This window comes from Nestor notabilis, unplaced genomic scaffold (assembly GCF_000696875.1).
Source record: "Nestor notabilis isolate BGI_N333 unplaced genomic scaffold, ASM69687v1 scaffold3249, whole genome shotgun sequence".
Taxonomy (NCBI): Eukaryota; Metazoa; Chordata; class Aves; order Psittaciformes; family Psittacidae; genus Nestor; species Nestor notabilis.
Window position 1 is genome coordinate 44,775 of NW_009944852.1, and position 24,601 is coordinate 69,375.

At 41.3% G+C, this 24,601-nt stretch overlaps 1 protein-coding gene across 1 annotated transcript in view; it reads right to left on the reverse strand.

Moving 5' to 3' along the window:
• Positions 1–24,601, reverse strand: part of EPB41L3 (erythrocyte membrane protein band 4.1-like 3) — a 67,076-nt gene that overhangs the window by 34,322 nt on the left and 8,153 nt on the right. Inside the window, exons 3-5 of the mRNA XM_010022596.1 lie at positions 7,804–7,908; positions 5,276–5,318; positions 1,712–1,787 (exon numbers count right to left, since the gene is read on the reverse strand). Coding sequence (XP_010020898.1) covers positions 1,712–1,787; positions 5,276–5,318; positions 7,804–7,908 — 224 coding nt within the window. The remainder of the gene's footprint in view (positions 1–1,711; positions 1,788–5,275; positions 5,319–7,803; positions 7,909–24,601) is intronic.

Sequence of the window (24,601 nt, forward strand, 5' to 3'; positions counted from 1 at the left end):
CAAAGAAAGCTCAGGAAGTGCTCCTCCACCAGTGCCCCCAGAGGAGCACTGCCCAAGCACCGGCAAGAGGCCTCAGCTCCTCTACTAATCTGCAGACAAATCCTAAGCCCAGAGTTTTTCAGGTGTTAACAAGGATAACAGTAAATTTTTTGGAAAAAAACCCAAAATAACAGTCCCAAACCCAAACCAACCCTTGCCTATCTTTTGGGTAGCAATGCCTAATTTATCTTTATAAAGCAGTATGGAGATCATAGAAGCATAAAATGGTTTGTGTTGGAAAGGACCTTAAAGACCATCTAGTTCCAAGACCTTCCACTAGACCAGGTTGCTCAAAGCCACATCCAACTTGGCCTTGAACACTTCCAGGGATGGGCAACCACAACTTCTCTTGGTAACCTGTTCTAGTGTCTCACCACCCTCACAATAAAGAATTTCTTAACATCTACATCTTTCAGTTTTGAAGACATTCCCCCTTGTGCTATCACTACGTGACCTTGTAAAAAGGCCCTCTCCAGCATTCTCGTAGGCCTCCTTTGTGTATTGCTTAGTGACATAGATGGAGAATTACCTATTAAATATACCATGTTTCTATTATACATCACTAAGACACACATAGTTATCTAATGATACTTTTAAGAAGAAAAACTAATTAAAGCCTTCAAATACTGTTTATTGAACAGCTGCTGAACTCCAAGCATTCAAAAAATATAAGCTGTCTCTTTAGCAAACTGTCAAGCTTTTTCCAAAATACATTTGAACAGTAAATGCTGTTAAAACCACAGTGATAAGCAGTGCAAGGGATCACCAAATAGAAGAAAACTGGAAAAAAGGAAGAGCATTGGCTTGGTGGTGAAGGCACAGAGTTCCCAGGGGAGATTTGAGAGCGACAAGAGGAAAAAACCAATCCTTTCTTTTGGCAGACCTCTGTTGAAGTGTGAATTCTTGGCATGCTGTCTTTCTGCGCAGCTCCTAGCACAGGGAACCTCTGATCTAAGCCAAAGGCTTCATGCTACCTTAAAAGCAACAAGTAGTCCACAAAGCAATGAAGGTTAAAAATACCCACAGGTTGCAAAATGTTATAAAAGGCTATGGAACAGTTTGCTGGTGACACAGAACTCGTCACAGCTCAGATGTTTTCCTACCATTTACCAAGGAGGAAACCAGGTGAGTTTTTGTTTTTCTTTTTTTTCCTGTCGTTGCAATCTGAATACAAAACCAGAGAGTAGACGTGCAGACTGCAGAGCTAAGTGTCTTGGACAGCAAAGAGGAGCCATTCATTACCACCATGTTCCTGATACCATGCACACATCAGTTGCTTACCTTGTCAAATGCCATACAAAAATTACATGCATGCTTATTCTCATCCTACGTCTTTCTTTTCATAGTTATGATTATACTTACAATAACTACTTGTTACCACTGGCAAAAATGGGCATCAGGCGTCTTTGTGAAAATTAAACTCAACAGTCAGGAATATGTATTTTGGAAAATCTGGGGTTTAGGTTTAAATCATACGTATGTCTTAGCTCAGAGGACAGACCCTGTTCACACTGTTTTTTCTGCCAAAGCACTACATATTTTCCATAAGCTCGTAAGAGAAAGGAAGCCAATGAGAATACAAAACATTCATTTGCTTGGATAATTAGAGTTTAAGTGCTACTACAAACAGCTTTTAAGCCCCTTCTAGAAAGGTATTTAATGTTTTAAACACCTGGTAATATCTTCAGATAGCTGGGCAGGGTCTGGAGGGTAGAATTTCACATTAAATGCAAACTGCCAAGCACCACCTGGAAAAGAACACAGATTGACTAAAAGAACACTGTAAGTGCAAACAGAGATGCTCATGCTGTTCGATTACCAGAAAACTTTAAAATACTCCAGCCAAGCAATTCATCAGAACAGGATATAGTATCTTTTTCCCATACATCGTTCTGAAGATACTACTTTTCCTTCTCACAATTACAGTATTAGATCATATTTTACAGCTCTTTTCTTATCTAGTAAGATTTCCACTGAAGTGAGGACCCTAAGGGAGCAGGAATTTATTTCTAACACTAAAAAAATCCTCAGTCTGAAACCAATGTTATACTGGATTTAACCACCTGAAAACACAGCCTATACAAGCTTTAAAAACTAGTCACCCCAAAACCAGAGGTGCTGGGAATACTGCAAACCAGAGTACAAATGGGGACTGGGGTGGAGTGATACACCAAGGTCTGGCTGCCCAAAGCAGCTCACAGCATCCTCAGAGTGCTGCCTCAGCACATAGCTCTCTGTCTCCAGCAGACATAAATTACTGTGCAGACAAAACTGCAAGGACAAACACAGAGAACATGACTGAAAACCAGTATGTAACACTAAGGAATTCTTATTTGATTATTTCAGTAAGTGACCCATGGGATGGATACTGGTTTGCATCACCACAGGGTGTGAAATTCTTTATGGAGCTTTAGCTTTAAATGTTGTAAAGAAAGACTATCAAAACTGAAAAAAAGAAAGAGTTAAATACAGTATGTAAATATCAAAGCTATTATGTAAAAGGGGCAGGTTATACTAGACTATCTTTCAAATGCAAATGAAAAGCAGTAACAAAAGTCCAAACCACAGTGTTCTTACAAGCAAGGCAGTGGCTTTTCAGTATGAGACTTTTCACCCAGGCCACTGTGTGGGATATACCTCTTATATGTACTTCTACCACATAAATTAGAGAGTGAAGAAATATGCAGTGAAGAAACCAAAGCCAAAGTAGTGACACTTGTTTTTCCTGAAGCATGCTGATGTCAAAGTACACCTCTAACTAGAAATAAATAGGTATCTCTTGAGAAGTCCTCATAGGCTGTCTAATGAAGAAATGCTCATGAACACTGTGAAAACCAGGAATCTTATAAATCTCACAGGGTAGAGCTTTCCCATGATCTTCAATTCAGTGGCTCCGTGTGCTTAGGTACCTCCTAAAGAGGTTTGAAGGTGGATTTGCTGTACTCTCTGGTAAGATAGCTTACGTGCTGGACAGGTCTGCTTGCCTGGAAATACTGTATGGTTGTCCTAACTGGGTGTTTAGGAGTATTTATTTAGAGATAACAAGGAAGTTTCATTACGTGCAAAGCCCCATCCACTCTGGTCATCCATGCACCCAAGCAAACAGGCTCAACGTGCAAGAAGACATTTACCATCAGAACTTCAGCTCTCAGTGGGACTTCCGGGCTCCTTGATTTTAGGAACTTTTCCACTCTCTTGGGCCATAAAAGCTGATGGAAGTGGCTGGCACTGAAGATGGAACATGATCCCACTGGCGGCTGAGGTGGGAGTGGAGCCTGTGGGTGACACTTGGCTCCATGACAGAGGGAAAGGGCTATGGCCCAAAAATCTATTCCTCTGGCTCACACAAAGTATATCAAACCTATGATATAGCCTGTCCTAAAGCATGGGTGGTTAAGATACCAGAGCAAGAGGCCTTGATTCCCCCACTTATAGGGGTTTAAATAAAACCTAACACTGTTTTATACAGTGTTACACTTGCTGTGTTGGTAACACAGCAAGTTAGTGTGTTATAACTCAGTCTCCTTTCTCAAATACTGGGATGAAATCCCTGTGGTCTGCAGTGGAATAATGGATATCTGAGTGTTGTACAACTCAACCAGCATTTAGAAGGATTATATATTTGTCTTTTGGGAAGTGTCATGGGTAACAGCCCTACTTTTCCACCATCATCCTGTTCCAAACTCCTGGGGTGAATTGTACAAAACAAGCAAATTATTGCTGTCATCTTCTCCAAATGCAACTGTCCCCTGCGTCAAGTCCAGGACAAGACTCTTTTGCTCTGGTTAATCTCTTGCTGTCACAACCATTCATTGCCTATCTCATGGCTTGGGTACATATTAAATGCATTTTAAATCACTGGTGTGGAGCCGAGCTGCTTTACTTGCACTGACCATCAGCATAACCTGACTTACCAAGGTCTACATCACCTTCTTCTCCATCTTCTCACACGATTAAAAGATGGCAGATTTTTATTACTTTTTATTGCAAATCATTTACTTTTAATGAAAATAACACTGATGGAAAAGCTTACAGTAAGTGAGGAAGTTTTCCAGCCAGTGTAAATTAACCCTGCGAATCTTGGAGAAGGAAGTGATTAATTTGCTGGGCCTCACCCAACAAATGTGAACTACCAGATGTATTTGCTTGTGAAAGCACAAGTGCTACAAGAGACCATAAACAAAATGTGAAAGAACTGCTGAGGCTTTCCTGCTTAAAGGAATCAGACACACAAACTTTTCAACAATTTTAGGAAGTGAGGGGCTGGGAAAAAGGCAGGTCAAATTTTGAGCCTGCAGCCTTGACAAGGTTCTCCTTCGAGAGGTTTTTGAATTTCCAATGTAGCAGAGGGCTAAATTTAACAACCAAGCTTTTTAAAATATTCATGTTAAGCAGAAAATTGTCTGGTTCTTTGTCAGCTGAATGGTCATTTTAGGAGCAGAGTTCAAGCTTTTGAAACACATGAAGGACAGATATTTCAGACAGCGTGCTATCTTTGCATCAGTGGAGTATTTCTGTACGAGGCACGAACAGTGTTTCTGGATATGATATAAACATCAGTAATGCAAAGAAATAATTTACATAGATGGTCTGGTCCCTAAGGTTACATTGCTTAATGTCAAACTTTGGTTTTTTACATCTCTGAAAATGTCAAGTTGTTTTCAGCAATGCAAGTTCATGTGTTATGAATGTCCGTAACTGCTTGCACTCGTCATGGGGTAACATACCTAAAAGATGCAGGTAAATCCTTTGCCAGAGACTTGGGAGAGGATGCAAAAGACGACTGTGAAATAGGCTTTGAGTCCCCGGGGGAGCATGCCCTCCTGGGGGAAGGCACTGAGAAGGAAGCCATGGACCCAGCCTATCTCTCCCCTCACCTTGTGGGTGAGGGGCTGGGAAGAGTGGGCAGCCAAGCCGCTGGTGCTGGGGGCCCCCATGAGATAGGCCCTTCAACCGAAGAGCAGTAAGTTATCCCAGCCATTTAGGAACAAGCCCCGAGGATCAGAGGGGCTGTGCAGCCATGAACACCTCGTGCCCATGATGCCCTTCTTGCATGCCAAGGAGCCCCTCTGTATCTCGCATCTGCACTCAGTGTCACAGGGGTCTGATGTCTTCACAAACACTGATGGCATTTTAGGGGAAGAGATTTTTTTGTGTAGATTTTTTGGGTCCAGATACACCAGAAAAAAAGTTTTCCGGACCCCCTGAAATAAACACATAAGGATAACAAACTTACTTCGGATCTGCTTCTTGATTTCCTTGGCAGGATCCAACCAATTCTGCAAAGAAAATAGTTCCTTTTTTTTTTCAATTTGAATTAGAAAACACAATAAACATTATTTTTACAACAGTGCTATGAGTCAAAGCTAGAACATTTGACTTTCTCCTTGGAGCAGCATTAGGCAGGAATAACATTAACATTCAAGATGTGGCCCTGGGTAAATGCAGGACTTTTATTAACCTTCCCAGACATTGAATCATAGAATCACAGAATGGGTAGGATGTGAAAGGACATTAAAATCATCTAGTTCCAATCCCCCTGCCATGGGCAGCGACACCTCACACAACCATGTCACATAAGGCTCTGTCCAACCTGGCTTTGATCACTTCCAGGAATGGAGTATTCACCACTTTTTTGGGCAACCTGTTCCAGTGCCTCACCACCCCCACAGTAAAGAACTTCTTCCTTATATCTAATCTGAACTTCCCTGTTGAAGTTTAAACCCATTAGTCTTTGTCCTATTGCTACAGTCCCTCATGAAGAGTTCTTTCAGGGGCTAGATGGCTTGATATAAAAAACAATAAAATACAAATTAATAAAATAAATCCACAGAAATATCTTCTAGAATATGTTTGGGGAAAATTAAATTCCTACAAGCTTGTTAAAAAGTTTTTCTCCCTGGGGACAGGGGGAGTGTGTGAGGAAAGCAGAGGCAGAATCACAGCACCAGGGCTGCCCCCATCCATGCTGCGCAGAGCCTGGTGACTACCCAAGACAAAACTCCTGACAAGGAGGTGGGGAATTATCACAGTGATGTGTTAGTACTCCATGAATGTCAAGGAGCAGAAGAAATTCTTCTGGAGGAGGCGAGCAGCAGCTTGGGTCTCTTATTGCCATCTCTGCCTTGTCCTTTAACATAATCAATTTATTACTTAAAATGAGTCACAGCCCAGAACAAAAAGTTCGCTTCCCCTAGGGAAGTTCCATTTTCTTCAAAGAAAGATAAATGAACACATCAGAGAAAAAGAAAGTACTGAAGAAATACCAAACAAGCAGAACACAACAATCCCCCCCACAACAAAAATAACCAGTTTGCAGCTGTCCAAACCTAGTCTGTGGTGTAAAACATGAGCCTGTATAGCTCCAGCTACTGCTGAGCATGAAAGCACCCTATGCACCAAGATACATGCATCAGGATTTCTATTTCCAAAGATGACATGCGATGTGGGTCCGTGTATTGTTTGGCTAGAAGTTATCTGGCAGAGGATGGAGGTGAATTGCTAAGTACTTTGACATTAAAAATATGCAAGTTATTGACCTATAAATGTGGCGGCAGGCAGCTATTCTTTTAGCAGTTTAGCTCCGAAAAGCTAAAATCCATACATCCATAAATGTTTAGTGCTTCTAAACCACCTGTTAAAAACGAATACTTTCTTCTCTTTCCAGTACAGGAAAGCACACCTATCTGGAAATGCACTTAAACATCTGCCTCGCTTTTACCACAACTCAAAACTAAGCATATGCTGAAGTGTTATCTTGCACAAGCATAGACCAAATGACTGCTTAAGTGATCTTCTGAATGAAACGAAATCCTCATATTTAGAAGTCTGTAAAGAAAGGGAAAGAAGACAAAAAGACTGATTTCTTTTGTATCATATCACTGAAACAAAGGGAAACCTAGGAAATACGGGTGTTATTCTCACAAGCAAACAGCTAAAGAAGTAGTAATAGCTCCAGATCCATCAGTGAAAACCTTTGAGGTCATGCAAAGCACAAAATATCTTTATCTAGTGAATGCTGCTGGGCTACTGCGTACGTTGCTAGGAAGTTCTGTTACTGGTTTCTTTCAAAATATTTATCTTAAAAGTGCCCAAATCAAATAGCATATTTTAAATAATCCTTTGATACTCTTTCATCACAACATGTGTAAACTTATATATATATATGTAAAATCACCTGCCCATTAGATCATCTTGGCCAGTGTTAATACACAGCTTATTTAATACTGAAGTTGAGATGCAGAGAAGCAGAATGTGATTCACTATTGCTACCAACTGCTTCTGAAGATTAACGTCTTTAGCCAAATCAACAACAATGCTTGACTTGACAAAGTCAAGACTTAAAGCCTTACTTTATCTGAGCAGTTAGCAGGAGCAGTCAGCAGGAGCAGTCAATCAACTGCTGCCTATCTGTATCCCAACCACAGTATTATTAAGACATATTTTAGCATTATACGTTTAGTAGGGTATCTATGAATGTAAACCTGACTTTCACCTACAGCAGTAGTGAAATAAATTATACTAGAAAGAAAACCAGCTATATTATTATCTTCCTTCATGTCATAAATAGCCAGCACAGAGGGAAGCCAGGGAAACACAGGGGATGCTCTTGACAAGTTACAAAAAACAGTAGCTCAAGCTATGTCTATGGAACTTGGCAAGGAAGATAAAAACAACTTCTGGACTATTTGCAGCTGTCTGGGGGAAGTCTTGGGGAGCTCTGATGTCCACATGCCAAAGGCTGGCTGAAGTTTGGTGAGTTACCTTTTGGTTTTCTGTGTCTCTGTATGTTAGCCCAAAGTAGTCTTTTTCCAAAAGGTTCAGATGCTCGCACACTTTGTCAAATAGCATTTGACCTCTGGAACGTTTCTGCAGGAAATGAACAGGGGAGAAAAAAAATCACATTTGCAAAATTAAGTAATATGACCATTAAAATAACACAATTTCTGTTCAGTCTTCAAATCAATAACCCCAAATGATTTAATTAAACTCATCCACCTTTTAAACCTATTGACTTGGAACGTCATAAGAATCTGCTGAATGGGGTAAACCTGCTTTTCGTAAAAGTTCAGGTCAATGCATGTCATGTTTCAAGTTTCAATAAGAAGATCTCTTCTGTATTTCGGAAATTGCAATTTCAAATGCATGCAGAGGCCGTATCTCAGCAAACCAGGGTACTCTCTGTGTCAACAGCAAACAGTGGTACAAAGTATTCATGGTCATGGACTAACAGAGCTGTGACTGGGACCAATCCACTGGAGGAAAACCAAATGTGAAGGTATTTCTTGCTTCGGGTCACTATGTGAACTGATTACAGGATTCTTTTTTCTCCAATATATGGGGAAATATGGTACCACCACCTACTTAAATCACGGAAAGACTCTAGTCTCTCACTGGGAACATAGCTGGGTAAGAAAGCAGCTTTCTAGTGTCCCACCAATCTTCTTTACTGCTAACATGTTAGATGAGAAGATCTCTGTCAACAGTCAGAGCCCTCAGCAGAAGCTTCGTAGTATCTCTTGTACTGGCCAGAAAAATTCAAGTCATTGTAGTTCTCAGTGTTACATGTGACACTGAGAAAAGATCTCCAAGAAAACCAAACACAGACAGAAATGTCCTCTTTATAAGCAATATGTGCCAACTTTGATATGCATTAATTATGATAAACAATTCACAATTATTTGGGCCACTGTTTCATCACTGCCTGCTTCCCTAAATGCAGCTGAGCTGAAGGGAAAAAAAAAATCTCTTCATTTCAAACACATGCATACATAAACATTTTAGTTGTTGTCAGTACTGTATTTTCTTTAACTGTAGCATACACATGACTTGAAGCAGACCGGAAATGCACTACTTTCCTCAAACACAATGCAGGAGGCCAACACAGAAGGGAACGCTGCCTCCGAATTTATGTGCGTCTGCTGACAGAGCTGCGCTCAGACCGTGCTGCCAGCCCAGCAGCCATGGCTGGGGGGGGGATATTTCACAATCCAAGCTGACACAGCTATGCCAACAAACCCGCGGAGCCCAACACTGGCCTCAAACTATTTTAGAAGTGGTAAGCAAGCCAAGAGGAAAGGAAAAAAAAAAGGAATTGAAGGTTGCTGCCTAACACCCTGTGAAAAAATTACAAGAGGTGATGGAGGGAGTTGTGCAGCGAAACCTAATTCATGTTATATTCGGTATTTCTGCTGGGGTTCTGATGTTGTATTAGAAAGGAAGCAGGGAAATAACCTCCAGACTTTTATCGATGGGGAAACTGAAGAGTGTGGCTGACAAGAGCCTAACAAGTGTTCTCCAGCTCAGAAAAAAACACAGGCACAAAAGTGCATTACAAGCATATTGCTGTAACTTCATTTTCTGTGTCCTCCAGCATCATTTAGGCAAACAGCTCCAGGGCCTTGTTCTGCTTGTCTCAACATTTCCACCATCTAGCAGGAAGCATAAATATGCCTCAGTCCTGTTATAACATCAAACAAAAGTTTAGTAAATTCTTCATGCCCAAAACTTGGAAGTAGATAATAAAAGGTTGGTAGTTTTATACTTGTTGCTCCATGGAGAGTATCAGGTGGACAAAAAAGATCTCACTGCTGGTGTGCAGAGAGGAGCCAACTCAGAGTGTACAGCCAAAATAGACACATTTCTGTGACAAGCAAGTGATGCTGTGTTTTACCAAATTTCTTGCTTTTGTGCTTGATAACATACTAAGTGATTATACTGAATGGAGAGAAATAAGCAGGTTAGCTCTAGAGGATACCTGCTTTGAGAAACACTATGTCTGCATACTTCACCATTTACATGTACTTGAGTTGTGACCATTCAGTGTCCTCTTAAGAGTCACACAAGGCCAACATAGGAGCTGTTTTATGTGGCTGATCCATGTAGCTACACAGATGTCAGCTTTGAGAAATAGCAGCTAGCAGCTGCAAGATAAAGTGTTTTAACAGGGCATTGCAGGAAACAGTTGTGTAAGGCTGTGCTGTAATAAAACCCAACCAACAAAAAACCTCCCAGTGCTCAGGATTTCTTGTTTGGCTACACATGGCAGGCAAGTGAGAATAAATATGGGAAGCCTGGAACAATTTGCATGGATCGTTTTTTGTCCAGGACAAAACATGTCCTCCCCTTCCTGTACAAAGTTGCTCAAGTCACTTCCCACAAAATTCCTGCCATGTCAGGATGTCAGAAATCCCTGCCAATGCCGCAAGAGGACATCAGAAATATCACATAGAACTAACAGCCCTTCCCAGTCAGGGTCCTCTCCTCACCAGACACTAGGTGTGAACTGGTGATGGTTGAGGGGAAGCCTTACCAGGAGCATTGTCCTTCTCACTGACCACAGAAATGCCCATGAGCGTCCTGACAGATGAGCCTCACATTGCAGCCTTGCCACTGACCCTAAGCATCTCTTCCCAGGTCAGAGCTGACCCGTGGGATCAGCTGGGGAGTGGAGGCTGCCTGGCAATGGAGCCAGCCCTGCTGTCCTCCTAATGCAAAGACCAAAAGAAATCCTTGTGCACCTGCATATATGCATCACTGCTGCTTCATACCCACGTGGCACGAGCACACACACTCTCTTTCTAAAACTTTGTTTCACAGAAACATAGTGAGGGTAAGCTACTGCATAAATCCATGGGAAATCAAGAGGTTTAAATAGAAATACATAATTAAAGCAACCGAACAGACCTCCCGTGCTCTTGTTAATTGCTTTCATTTTACTGTGTGCCCAAATAAGCATGGGTATCATTGCTTTGGCAGGGAGAGAATAGGAGGAGGAGGAGGTAAAGGTCACCTTACAAATTCATACAGCTCTTCAACCCACCCTAAACCTTTACTTTGCACCATTTTGAGGTGACATGTCTAAGGTGATGAAAGACTGACAGTCTGCTGGTTACTGTGGATCACTAGTTAATGCCAAAAATGCCAACCAATTCTCAGCTCTCCAAAAATTGTGGATAAAGAACTTAAAAAATTATCAGACTTCATGCTATAAAATACTGGCCCTGTAAATAAGGAGTTTTTCTGAAAGGTAAATATGTCAATAGTCTCCTCAAGAAATATTCTTTGCTGTTTTTCAGCCATGGGATGAAATGAGATGTGCAGATGTGGAAAAAGAGACACTTCATTTAGGCTTTGGGAAATCAAGACAACAGAAAGAATGCAAAACATAGATTGTACTGTATAAATGAGTACAGAAGCCTGGGAGCAACAGCTTTACGCTTTTCACAGTCTCCTCCCTGCAGCTCTATAAAGGCCAGGGTTCTCACTTGAAGCTGGAATGGGAATAAACAGCCTCCTGGTCAAGCTCCCAGTGAAAGGAGCCAGCAGCAGAGAACTTGGCAAGCCTGCACCCACCAGCAATTCTTACATGCAAGGCAAAGGAGAAGCTGCCTCTCTCCTCACCAGCTTCTCCTTGGTTGTGGAACTCAGCTTCTTTCTCCTTGGGAGGCCTAAGGCCACAAAAGACTCTCGTCTCCCCTAATTGGCTTCCCCATGCTCAAACCTCTCCACATCAGCTTCTTCAGCATTTTCCTCTATCATATCCCCATCCTTACAAGATTACAAGTCCAAGACAACACATTGTACATCACTGAGAGTGAGAAGTTAAAAAATCAAGTACTTGCATCTTAGCTCTGCATGGATAACAAGATTATTATAAATTCAATTATTCTTATTGGTGGACATTTGGGTACAATGTCTGGTATTGCATAATGCCAAAAAATAATGACAAAGTTTTCTTTTGAGTAAGCCCATAAACTGTAATGTACTTATGATAAACATTATTAAAGTGAAAAAATGCAAGCCTTTGTTATAGATACATTATCAGTTCAGCCACAAAATATGTACTGAACTTTAATACAACAGAATCACAGATTGGCTGAGACTGGCAGGGTCACCTACAGCAGGTTGCCCAGGGCCATGTCCATATGGCTTTTACGTATCTCCAAGGAGATGCCACAATGTCTTTGGGCAACTTGTGATGGTGTTTGAGTGCCATCACTGTAAAAAGTGTTTGTTTGTTTGGTTTTTTTTCCCTGTGTTCAGATGGAATTTCTTGTGTTTTAATTTGTGCCCACTGCCTCTTGTCCTGGCAAATGGGTACCACTGAGCACAGTCTGTCTGTCTTCTTTACTTCTCCCATCAGATATTGATACACATTGATAAGATCCACTTCAAGCTTCTCCAGCTAGAACCGTCTCAGCTCTCAGCCTTTCCTCACAGGAGATATGCTCCAGGCCATTCATCATCTTCTTGGCCTTTTGCTGGACTCTCTCCAGTATGTTCATGTCTCCTTTGTACTGGGGAGGCCAGAATTGGATTCAGCAGTGCAAGACTAAGCAGTGCAGAAGGATCACCTCCCTTGACCTGCTGGCAACACTGCCCAGGATGGCACTGGCCTTCTGTGCTGTCATGGCACATTGTTGACTTTTGTTCACTATGTTGTCCATCAGGACCCTCAGGTAATAATAAACCCTGTATTGCAGCAATTAAGCTACCAAAACCATATGCTACTGTGCTGTGATAAGCAACGAGGAAAAGTACACGGGAAATGAGCAACCAGCAACTTAATACAAAGATGTGACACTAACTTCCTTGTCATACAGACCTTATAGCAGCCTTCCAATATCTGAAGGGGGCCTACAAAGATGCTGGGGAGGGACTCTTCGTTAGGGACTGTAGTGGTAGGACAAGGGGTATTGGCTTTAAACTTAAACAGGGGAACTTTAGTTTAGATATAAGGAAGAAGTTCTTCACAGTGAGGGTGGTGAGGCACTGGAATAGGTTGCCCAAGGAAGTTGTGAATGCTCCAACCCTGACGGTGTTCAAGGCCAGGTTGGACAGAGCCTTGGGCAACATAGTTTAGTGTGTGGTGTCCCTGCTCATGTCAGGGGGGTTGGAACTAGATGATCTGAAGGTCCGTTCCAACCCTAACTATTCTATGATTCTATGATTCTATGCAGGTGCTAATAAGACCCCAGGAACCCTCTTTGCTATTTAATGAGATACAGGGAAAAGGTCAGGAAGATTTCAAGTGTTATGTGCTGGATGGTGCTTCACCGACTGGAAGCTAGTTGTACCAGAGGAAAGTTTATCAGGATCCAGAACTGCCACCTCCAAGAGACAAATTTTGCTTCTGTGCAAGAGTGTAGGCTTGGCTTTCCCCATGCCAGAAGATTCCATCTCTTGGAAACATCTTCAAGATGCTGTGGCTCCAGGTTTGGAAATCCTGTCCTGCCCCTGAAACATGACCATTTGCGATTTTCCTGCAGGGCATTTTAACACCCACCTTGGTGATACAGCCTGAGCCTCTCTCCTGATGCACCCTTACCCTGAACAACACACCTTCATTGCTGATAATCTCCAACCTACAGGATCAGCTGTCTTTCACAGCTTTATTCCAGCAGAAAGGCATCCGTGCTTAGGACCTCTCACCACTTGGGCTTCTTCCAGACTGAATCCAACCCTGTGTCTGACAGATTTCTCCCTGCAGGGGCAATGCTGCACTGGGACTGGCATCTTGGCAAGTCTGAGGAGCCTCTGTTTTCAGAGGGTTTCAAGACATGGGCTAGGCAATGCCACATCTGGCCTGACGCAGAGCCAGCCATCGCCCTATTTAAACCAGGTCTTCCCCAGTCCCTTTGAACCAGTATGGCCATGATACTGGGCTTCTCGTGCACCTCTGCAGGTGTTAAGGGGTTAAGCACTGTGTACCTGATTAAAGTGCAAGTGTTAGTTAGTCTACTCTCATAATCTATTTTTACTCAGGAGCAGACTACCTTCCTCTCACTGATAGCAAACTAGGATGAGGAGCTGAAAAGCAGAAAACAGCCCTCCCAGCCTCCTAGAAATGAAATCCATTGCAACCTCCCAAGTGCTGCATTTTGGAGTGGCATCATGCAGGTATGCCCCTCCTCTTTGAAAGCAATTACAAGAAATCACATTCAGACCAAATCTTACAGTCAAGAGAAAACACAAAGAGAGAGAGTTCCACAGCCAAACAGCTATAACAGGATTTCTTGTAGCCACCAACAATCATCATCTGTGCTGCACAGTAACTGCAAGGTCAGGGAACCCCAATGAACTGAAACTTCACCTCCCTTTCTGTTCAGCCAAGGAGCACAGCAAGATGAACAAGTATCACAGCTGTGGACCTGGATTTTAAATGGAAAGAGAACGAATACACATGAAAACAAGACATTGCCACTTTCCTCGGAAAAGCTGTCAACCAGCCAGTGAACAGCACCACATTAGCACTAGTCTGGCATTAAACTCTGTACAATTACTGTAATAACTCTAGTTGGGCACGATCGCTGGAAGAAGGACAAACAGATTAGTATCATAAAATCCCGGTAGGAATAATTGGACTTTAACTGATGTTGAGGTTATCTGGTTCACATTCCTAATTAGCATTTGCACTTTCCAATGGATCTTAACAATGCACTGAATAAATGTGTGGGCTGGCTCCGGCCTTGCATGCTGTAATGTATTTTGGCATGAGGCTGTACTAACCTCTTCCTCTCTCCCCATTCTTTCTGGTTAAAGAAGTGTTAGCTAAATTTTTCATTTGCAATGTGCATGATGAAAAAGATTCCAATTGTGTCCAGACCACTGATATTATTTCATTTTACTGTTCTGATTTAAATTGCATTGTTGCAAGATATTTTGGTTGATGCTTTGGTTTCTACACTGCACAGACCACATGGTGGTCTCCTCTGTGCAAATGCAAGGAAAACACCCATAAAAGTTAAAACGCATATGGCAACAAATAACTAGCATACACAGGGGGAAATTTCTCCCTCCCCATGTTGCAGCTTCTGTAATTATTCTTGCAACACAAACAAGGGTAAATGATTAACTGGCTGTCAGGAATACTTTGTACTTGCCGCAGTGAGCACTCTCTTCTCACAAATTCCCCCAGCTGAGTCTCTGAGTTGCTGAATTCCAGCCTCCTGACAACACACTTTTTCATTCTTTCCTCATGAATTACCCAATTTACACAAAAATATGCCCAATCCCAGGAAAAAAAAATTACTTGCGCAAATAGCCATTACTTGCAAACTGAAACGATAAAGTGTATGCAAGCTTCCAAGATTGCTTCTGTATTGAGAACTCCATTTCTGGGAGAGGGATCTGAACATTACATGTATGTCATAATTTAAAATATACAAGCAAATATGTGAGTAACGAATGTACATAATATGTGCATACACAAACATGTATCAATTTATAAGTGAATGTTCAGTGTGGTTACAAACGCAGAGGAGCTGCCCCGATCACAGGGCTTCTCTATCTACGGAGCGTCAGTAAGAGACACTAAACTCACACGGTCATTCTGGTAAGGAGCATATTTTTAGCTGTGAATGAAATAAAAATCTACATACTGCGACAATTCCCATGTTTTTTTTTCAGAAAGAGTTGAGCTGGTCAAAATACAAAGGGCTGAACAGAGAAATTCTAGAAACTAATCATTGCACTTCAGGTCAAAAAATTTCTAAATAGGAAGGAATGTATTTTTTAAATCTTAATTAGAAGATGAAAAAAAACCAGCAGAAAGTTTATTTTTCCCAAGGAAGATATATTGAAGAAGTCACTCCAAAGAAGTTTAACTTCATCCACTTCTACACATTTGTAATTTGAGCTTTCAAAGGATTTGCTCTTGTGTATTTACACTTCTCCACAGTTCCTCTCCACGGGGGAAAGAAGATAAAGGAGAAAGGTGACAGAAAAGAAATCCTGAATTTCTTCAAATATATCGTTTCTCAACTGAAATCCTCCACAGGCAGCAAAGTGGGGAACATCCAGGAAGAGGAATAGGAGAATTTTCTGGAGTGTTGATTGGCAGAAAATCAGCAAGTTTTCCTCTGGTTTAGTGAAGTACCTCCTACAGACAACATGTATAACTTGCAGGATGAGAGTTCTTAAAAGCATAATGTGGCTTAACCACTAGAATTTAGGCCCCTACATCCCCTGCGGTGCTTGCCGAAAATGGGACTGGCAGTTCCGGAAACATCAACATTTAGTTCATCTGAAAGTTCTGTGTGCTGAGAGCGATGGTGTAGGCGTTATACAAAACATTTTAGAGTTACTTCTGCTACAGAACAAAAACTTTGCTGAAGTTACCAGCACGATGTTGTACACCAAAGACAGTGGTAAAATAATACAAAATGACAAAGCAAACAGTGAATACCCTACTCCCTTCTCCCACACAGACAAACAGAGAAAAGTTCAAAGACAGAAGAAATTACTTCATCCGGTCTCTTTACTCCAACTATTTTATGTTTCCTAGGGAAAAATCTTGGGTTTGGCATACACAGGGTAATGTAAATGTACCCCTTGGATGGACATAATACTCTCATCAGTTTGTAAGCAGTTTGCCAGCACGTATGGGAGATACTGAAAAAGACCTTTCTGCCAGCCTTTCAGGTGGCAAAAAATATAAGCAATGAAAAGAAAAGCTTCAAATCAAAACACATTCATTTTCTGGCTTTCAAAAGAAAGTACCATTTAATCTTTTACATATTTTACTGGTAAACTGCATTTGGAAATGTCCCAGGTCACAATTCCAAATACAATCTAGTGAATAAACTATTTAGCCAACTGCAGGGAGAATTAAGAACCAGGCAATTTCAGAAAGATTTACTTGAATAAAAGCTGTGTAAAAAGACTTTCTTTTTTCCAATGTGAATGTATTTCATATAAGGAAATTATTTTCCTGAAAGCTGCATGCCAATACAAGCTCTGCAAATGTTCTATTTCTTTATTAACTTTTATTGTGTGAACCTGCATATGCATCTCAGTAGATAACTAATATAGTCTAATAGCTTAAAATAAACCCTGCAATAGTATTCTGCCTGTCTCTGCTTTTAATTTAGAACTCCATCCCATACTGCTCTGCACATATAAATGAACACCAGATAAGAAAACTTAGAGTAGACCAGAAAGTATTTTAATATACAGTGACAACTGATCATTGTCTTTTTCCCCCTCATGGCAGTATTATGATATATCAGCTTATTGATATTTATTGTAATATAGCACGCTGAAATACCATTCCTGAAAAATTACCTTTTCTGACATCTATCTTTTAAGTATTTAATACAAGCATTTAGATAAATATATATCACTGTCTATGCTACAGTTACATACCTGCAGCAAGTGTCAATGACATTGTATAACATGACATAGTTTTTATCAGGGGCAACCTTCTTTAATACCATTTGAGCTTGCAATCCTAAAAAGCCACCACTAATCTAAAAATACCCAGGGGACTGCTAAATCCCAGTAAGAAGATTGGTGACCTAGTCCCGATTCTGGCATCAAACCAAATTAGGGTTTTGCCTTCTGCATCAGCAGCAGAGATCACACGAGCACTGGCATCATACGAGCTCTAAGCATATCCATGTGCACACTACACAGTTTGTACGCTTAGGAAAAAGCAGGCACTTTGTTCACGGCAATGCAAAGCAGCAAAAGGGAGTACCTGAGAAACAATAAATACTCTGAAGCATGATTTATATGTGGAAGTGTAACAGCCACAGCTGCGTGTGAACAACAGCTGCAGAAATACCTGTCGAATGTGATGATTACCAAATGCTTGGGCATCCCAAGTGCATCAACAGAATTCACACCGTAAAAAGTGAGAACTGGTAAAAGCTTACAAGCACCACTCTGACAAAGGAAAAAACAGTGGATACTACTTCTCCAACAGCAGTTCAATTGTCAGCACAGTGATTAGTCTCACACATTTGCTAAATCCTTACATAAAATAATATGTATTAACTAGAAATAAAATATGTATTATTGATATATAAGGCTTCCATGATTTTGGAGGCTTTTCAACAAAGGAAGTACCCCTTCTTGCTCAGCTTTCTGAAGAACACAGATTGTTTGGGCTTGGATTTTAACTAGATGTGCAGTTGATCCATTGGCTTAATGCCTCCTGATTGCCCTACTGCTTCCTTCAAGAGGCTCTGCGGTAACTCAGGTGGGTCTCTTGGGATTCAATACAGCAGCTGAAGCTTTCCAATGGGCGTTATAAATACAAATATTTTCCTTATTCTACCTATACTTGGATGAGCTCAGCAAACACTCATCCATTCTGCATAACTGCTAACTATGCACAAGCCTAGTATCAACACAGCAAGGGGAACCAACCCCTACTGGTAACATAAATAGTCACTGGCATATGTCAGCAAAATTTAACCATAAATGTTATGTTTATTTCCAGCTGAAAAAAACCTCTACTGGCAACATAGTCTGACTTACAGAGTAATCTTGCCATATGAATTTAAAAGCCACAGAGATCTTCCTGACCTACATTGCCAAGCTGGAGTAAAAAACATAAATAAATCACACAGAAACCATAGCACAGAAAGATGCTCTTGGGGCAGGAGAGGCAGCACAATGATCAGGCTTTCAGATTTGGGTACCTCAGACAGTATTACACCATCAGTGCTGGAGTTGTCAAGAAAAATAACATAAGCCTGTTCTCAGGTTACATCCAAGCTTTATCCACTTCAGATCAAAACCACTTCTGCCAGAGCAAGATAAACCATGAAAGACAGACCTCACCCTATAAATGCTTTGCAAGCAGGTATTTCCTCACCACCCAGTCCCATCTCTGATATTTTGTTCACTGTATCAACGGATGGGGATAAGAAAACATAAAAGCAGCCCAGCAAACACTGCATGGGGCCCATCTGGAAAAAAAACCACCCATATGAGGTGCTAGGATTTTATATGACAGGTAATATTTTTAGGGGATGATAATAAAGTGAGTATTTACTTAGTTTTGGTCTGGAAACAGAAACTCTTAAGTGTTAATGTGGGGACAGCACCTATAAAATCAAAGCAACTATCAAGAGAGTTGGAAATCAATTCAAACAGTTTGGATGGGAGCAGGAGCAGTTAACAGGCATTTGAGTAATGCAGAAACAGGGCAGGAAACATGACAAAATTCAGGGAGACTTGGCCAGGCGGTGACATGAAAATCAGCAACTTCTCTGGGAGTATGGGCATGGGGTATCTGGGGGAATGGACACATTTTCCAGAAATAGCAGGAGGCTTCGAAATCCAAGCATCTGTTTGGAGAAGGAAGAAGGGTAAGCAAACCCCTTCATCCACCATGATTTATATTCCAGTAGTATTTAAAAACATACAGAGAAGAAGCAGCAGGCTGCTTGGGGTGAGAACCTCCCCAAGTGATGAGCCTGGAGAAGACAAACATGGAGGGATTGACACAGTGTCACCCTGGTGAGGCCATCAGCAAGGACAGTGACAAGGACAGGATCCCTGGAGCCAACAGACCTCTACCTGTCTGGGATAAGAGTTGGGCAAAAAAGGTCATCCTCCTCTCCTGGGCTCTCGCAAACAGGTTAACCAGCAATGAGCCTTGCATTGAGTGTGCATGACCAAAAGATTTTTAAAAACTTTGCCAGATGGAGAACAAGCTCCTGTTGCCTGGCTCTTGTCCAAGTGGTGCACCAAGGGGAGGGAACCGCAGGCAACATTTCACTAGAAGCTTTCAGCTAAATCATTTATTCCCTAGAAAATGCAGTTTCAGGACAGCTGAAACTATCTGTCAATGTAGGTTGACCCCTCTCAGCAGTTTTCACGACTATGAAAAATGGCTGGTGCCTCCCAAGTATCCAAACGAAGATTTTTGTTTGCTAAACCCATCATTTCACTGCCTAAATTATTTTCAGAAACTATTAACGAAAGGCAAGAGACAAAAGGACTAGATGAAAAAAAAAATAATTAAAAAAAAAGGATGTGGAATGGGTACAGATATATTTGTTGTTCTTCTTTTAAACTTCTGGCATCTATTTTGATTGTGACTATGGATTGTGACCATGTCCTCTGCTGTGACAAAAGGTGGAATTTAAAGCCCAACCTGCTGTTCACTTGCTACGATGTCTGAAGAAGTGACTTGGGTTTAATTCTTTGTTCTCCTTCAGTCTCTGTATAATACTTACATATTAACTGGAGGAAATACAAAAGACCCCATTTGTCTCACTGCTTAGGTGCGTTTTCCTATCAATGTTATAAGAGACCTTTCCCCTGAATACCACACAGCCCAGATGTTCCCAGCTGTGAGGAGCTGAGCCTTTCCTGGTGGGGAGAAAACACCACAGCCCCACAAATGCCACACCAGCATTCTCCCTCCACACTGTGGCATTTCCAAATGGCTTGGCTCAACCTGAAGAGACTTCTTGATTTAGATTTCTTTAGCTTTAGTGAAATAATAATAATAATCACCATCATCACCACCACCACCACTAAAAGAGAACCCAAATGTTTTGCTGTTTGGTTTGTTGGGGTTTTTTTTAAATACCAAACTGAAGCAAAAAACCTTTTTCTGCTCAGCCTCACAGTTGATTATTATAAACTGGACAACATGAGTATCGATTTCCAGACTGTTAAGCTTCTTGAACTGACAAGGATTTTAACTCATAAGAAGCTACCTACGGTACTTGAAAAACACACGCCAGAAGAGTTGTGTATTAACTGTATTAGCTGGAACATACTCAGGCAATACCCAGACTCCTACTGACATGTGTCAGGTAACATAGATCTTAACTGAATCCCCTGGCTAATCTAAGTCAACCCTGATTATTGGGTCGGTGGACAGAAAACATTCTGTGTAATGACGACGATGCATCTCAACCCAGCCACATTTACTGAAACACATCCCAGGGAAGGAACAGAAAACTAAACCAAAGCTCTTCATATTAAATTAACTGAAATGTAAGCAACAAGTAGGTCAAAAGGAAAAGACTTATTAAAAAAAAATCCCTCTTGCATTCAATAATCAGTTTCACATGTAAAGTCATTTGCAAGAGGCTGTGTGGAATCCATTAAACGACCAAAATGTGCAGGGGGTAACTGAAACTGTATCCTTCAGAAAGCAGAGTGCAGCTTATTACAGAGTTTCCTTCCTGACCTTAAAGCCTACCTCAAAAGGGATGAGAAATTCAATGTTATTGAACTTCCCGTGCAAAAGCAGCATGCAGATGCACACTGAGACAGGTTCTGGGAGATGGTTAGCTTGGATGCTAAGGAGGGGGACAACAGGGTCATGTATTCCCCCACTGCCATACAGAAACACAGAAGGGCTTTTTCTCCAGAGGTTGCCTTGCAAGCCAGGACAAGAAACACATGCAGCACTGAAGTCAGCCACCACCCTCTTTCACTTCTGGCAGTGGCAGAAATAAATCTGCTTGTTCTTTATTCTTGAAGCCTGTCCTATGACGATCTTTAAGGACCTATTTTTTAAATGAAGTATCCACGTACTCTCACTTTTTAACAGGAAAAAGAAAAACTTATGTGCAACGCAATGCTCCTGTCCAACGTGGCCTTGAATACTTCCAAGGATGTGGCATCCACAACTTCTCTGGGCAACCTGTTCCAGTGTGGATGTTGGGAAATCCATTAAGAAAATAGTGTCTCCATCAGGGAGGAAGTCACCAGAGGTTCATTACAAAGGTGTAGCAGCAGCCACAGCATGGGACACCCAGCTACTGCCTAGGTCCCAGCAGCAGCATTGCAAAGAAAACTGGAGGAAAAAAAACCCAAACAGTGTATTTTACCAGTCCCCTCCTACCTCAACTGGCCCTCACCCACCAAGAAGAGGGGATTCCATTATGCTTTTTGAGATGTCAGCATTCCATGTGCTCTGCAGCCTACCTGAATCCTTCAGCAACTCACTCTGTTTGATGTAGGACTGCAGAGATGCCACAAGACAGGCTGCCATGGAAACATTTGTTTTCATTTACTGATGTATTGCACGATAAGAAAGTCTGAGTGGTAGAGGAATGAAGAAAGAGTATAAATTAGCAATAAGCTCAGACAGCTGAGCCTTTGAAAATTAGAGTTTAATTATTTTACCATTAATTTACACAGATTATGTTATAGCTTTCTGATCTCACTTTGTGTTTAATAACATGTATATGTTTAGAGCAGAAATGAAAGCAAATTACAACCTGTTTCAGGAATACACTTCGAATTAAGCTACATGTAAGGGAGAGGATGACAGCTGGTTCCACTTGCATCTTTTAATTAAAATGCAGTAGTCTAGATAACAGAAAATTGAGATGGGGCAGAGAGGGAAGAGGAAAGAAATAAATCCTAGAAATAGCATAATTATACTACAGCACTTGAAAACCCCTACTTAAAGTGTATAGAAACCCAGAAATAAGGTCTTTCTAACTGTTTTCTTGTATCTTAGGAAAAACCTGAGCTAGTGTGTTCATTGTCTTTTTCAAGGTTATCTGAAACCAATTTGCAGTTTTGGATCTTGCTTTGTTTATGGTTCTTCAAACCAACAAATGCAAAGTGCATTAAGCAAGGTCAGCTTGCTTAACAGAGAAGTCTTCAGCATCCTTTTGGAAGTGAGCTTTTAGCCCCAGCTCCAGACTTGACCACTAATGACAAAGAGCATTTCTGATCCTGATGCTGGCTGGGAGAATGCAATGAAGAGCCCAAAGAGAACCACTTCCATCAGGGGTGGACATCCAGGTATAAATCACTGCTCAGCATTCCTCTGCGCAGAATGCATCAACTCCTGTCACTGAGCACGCATTAGGAACCCCCAGCTTCTTCAAGACATAGGAGAACCATGTAGCCACCCTGAGGCTGTTTTTGTTTTGACAGGATACCAGGGACAATGTTATTGTACAGCAAACACTTCTGCTCCCAAAGCCAATAGCTGTCCCTGACAGGTGAAGCACCCTTAGGTGGCCATTCCTGTAGCTACATCTCATACAATATGAAAAACTCCTGGTGTCACACATGCAAACTACTGAATGTGAGAGACTGAAAGATAAAGCAGAAGGCAGTAAGAATGCTCAGCATTAAACATGGAATAAGAAAAAGGGGCTTCTGAAACAAAGGACATCAACGGATAATGGATTAACCAAACCTGCCTCAGAAGCATCTCAATCTGTGAGTATGTGCAGTTTCAGCTGTCAGGTCATTAACTGGATAAACACATAATTGATAAGCTCTAGGCTGTGCTCTACTTGAAAACAATAAGCTCCTTGAAAGTGATATTAATATTTAACATACATAAAAGCATTTGCCATTCGCAAAGCGTTCTATAGAGTAACTGATGGATTCTACAATGATCCCCAGCTAACAGGCTGGGGAATGCAGTTCTCGAGGGATAAATACCTGGCCCACGTCCAGATCAAGATTCAGATAGAGCTAATATTTTAGCTTGAAATTGTATTTCTAAGTTTCTGGTCCTTCTAGATTACACTGCTTTTTAGCCTTCAGTGGAAAGAAGCATGACACAGACAGAGCTGGAAGACAGAAGCTGACAACATGGGATGACATTTCCGACTCACATTCATGGACTGTCACATCCCTAGCCTGGGCCACTGTCCACACTGAAAGATGCATTTAAGTGGGTTAAACACATGGAATAGAAATATTAAATATTTGATTACCATGCATTGTTCACCCCTCTCCCCTTTCTTTTAAGGAAGTAATCTGGGGGAATTTACTGACCAATTTTGTTAGGTCTTCCAGTATACTTTCCCCTCCCTGCTAGTTTAAAGGGATACAGTAATTTCAATTGTAGGTGATCCTTAAAATAGGAAAGCATTTGCTGAAATGTGACAGATCATTTCTCAAGCTGCAGCACCGAGTTTCTGTGAAACAGCCACAGAATTTTGTTATTACCCAAAATTACTGTAGGAGAACTTCACCTTCAGCCTCCTACATGATTTGCTGAGACGTCTCCTGAGACAGACCTTCAGTCTCCCTGCCCTACTAACTCCCTTTGCATATACTTTTTCTCCCTGGCAGCAAAAGCACAGTGAAAGCCACATCGTTTCTCTTGGCTGGACACAGCATCCTTTTGCTATAGCTGAACTTTATGCATATGGAAAGTGGTCTCCCCTGGGGATCTACCAAGTGCTCCCATGGGCCAGAATGGGCTGTGCCAGAGAGGTACCTACAGTTACATCCTCAGTATACACAATATACTGATAATACCACCTAGGAAGGGATGCAAAGTCTGGATCACCCATTTAATGCATGCACCATGCCAGCTGCACTTGATCCCTGCAATATTAGTGCATCCTAACTAACTTGTTTCAATGAACCCAGTGGTGTGCCCATCATCATAGCCTTACAGCTTTGTCAGTTGAGGATTCATCCTTTTAAGAGCTCTATTCTCATCAGTATTACATTCCGCCAAGAAGTCTGACCATCTTAGAAGCAGATGAAGTGATTATTGATGACAGTCAATACAAGTTCAAAATATTTCAGGAGTAAAGTAGAAAAAATGCATACAAAATTTATACTGGACATTATTCAAGAGCTATTAAATATGCGCAAAGTAGAGAAATGTGACAAGCAATAAAACATGATGGCTTCTATATGCAAGCATTTTGACACTTCAACTCCAACAGAGTCCAAGTTTAGTGAAAAAGCAGAACTTCCTAAAAGAAAGTATTATTCATAACTTTTTTTTTTCAGAAGTGGAAGTCTAATATAACAAAAAAAAATTCCTGCTTATGCTTATATTTTCATAAAGCTCAGCCTGCTAGACAAG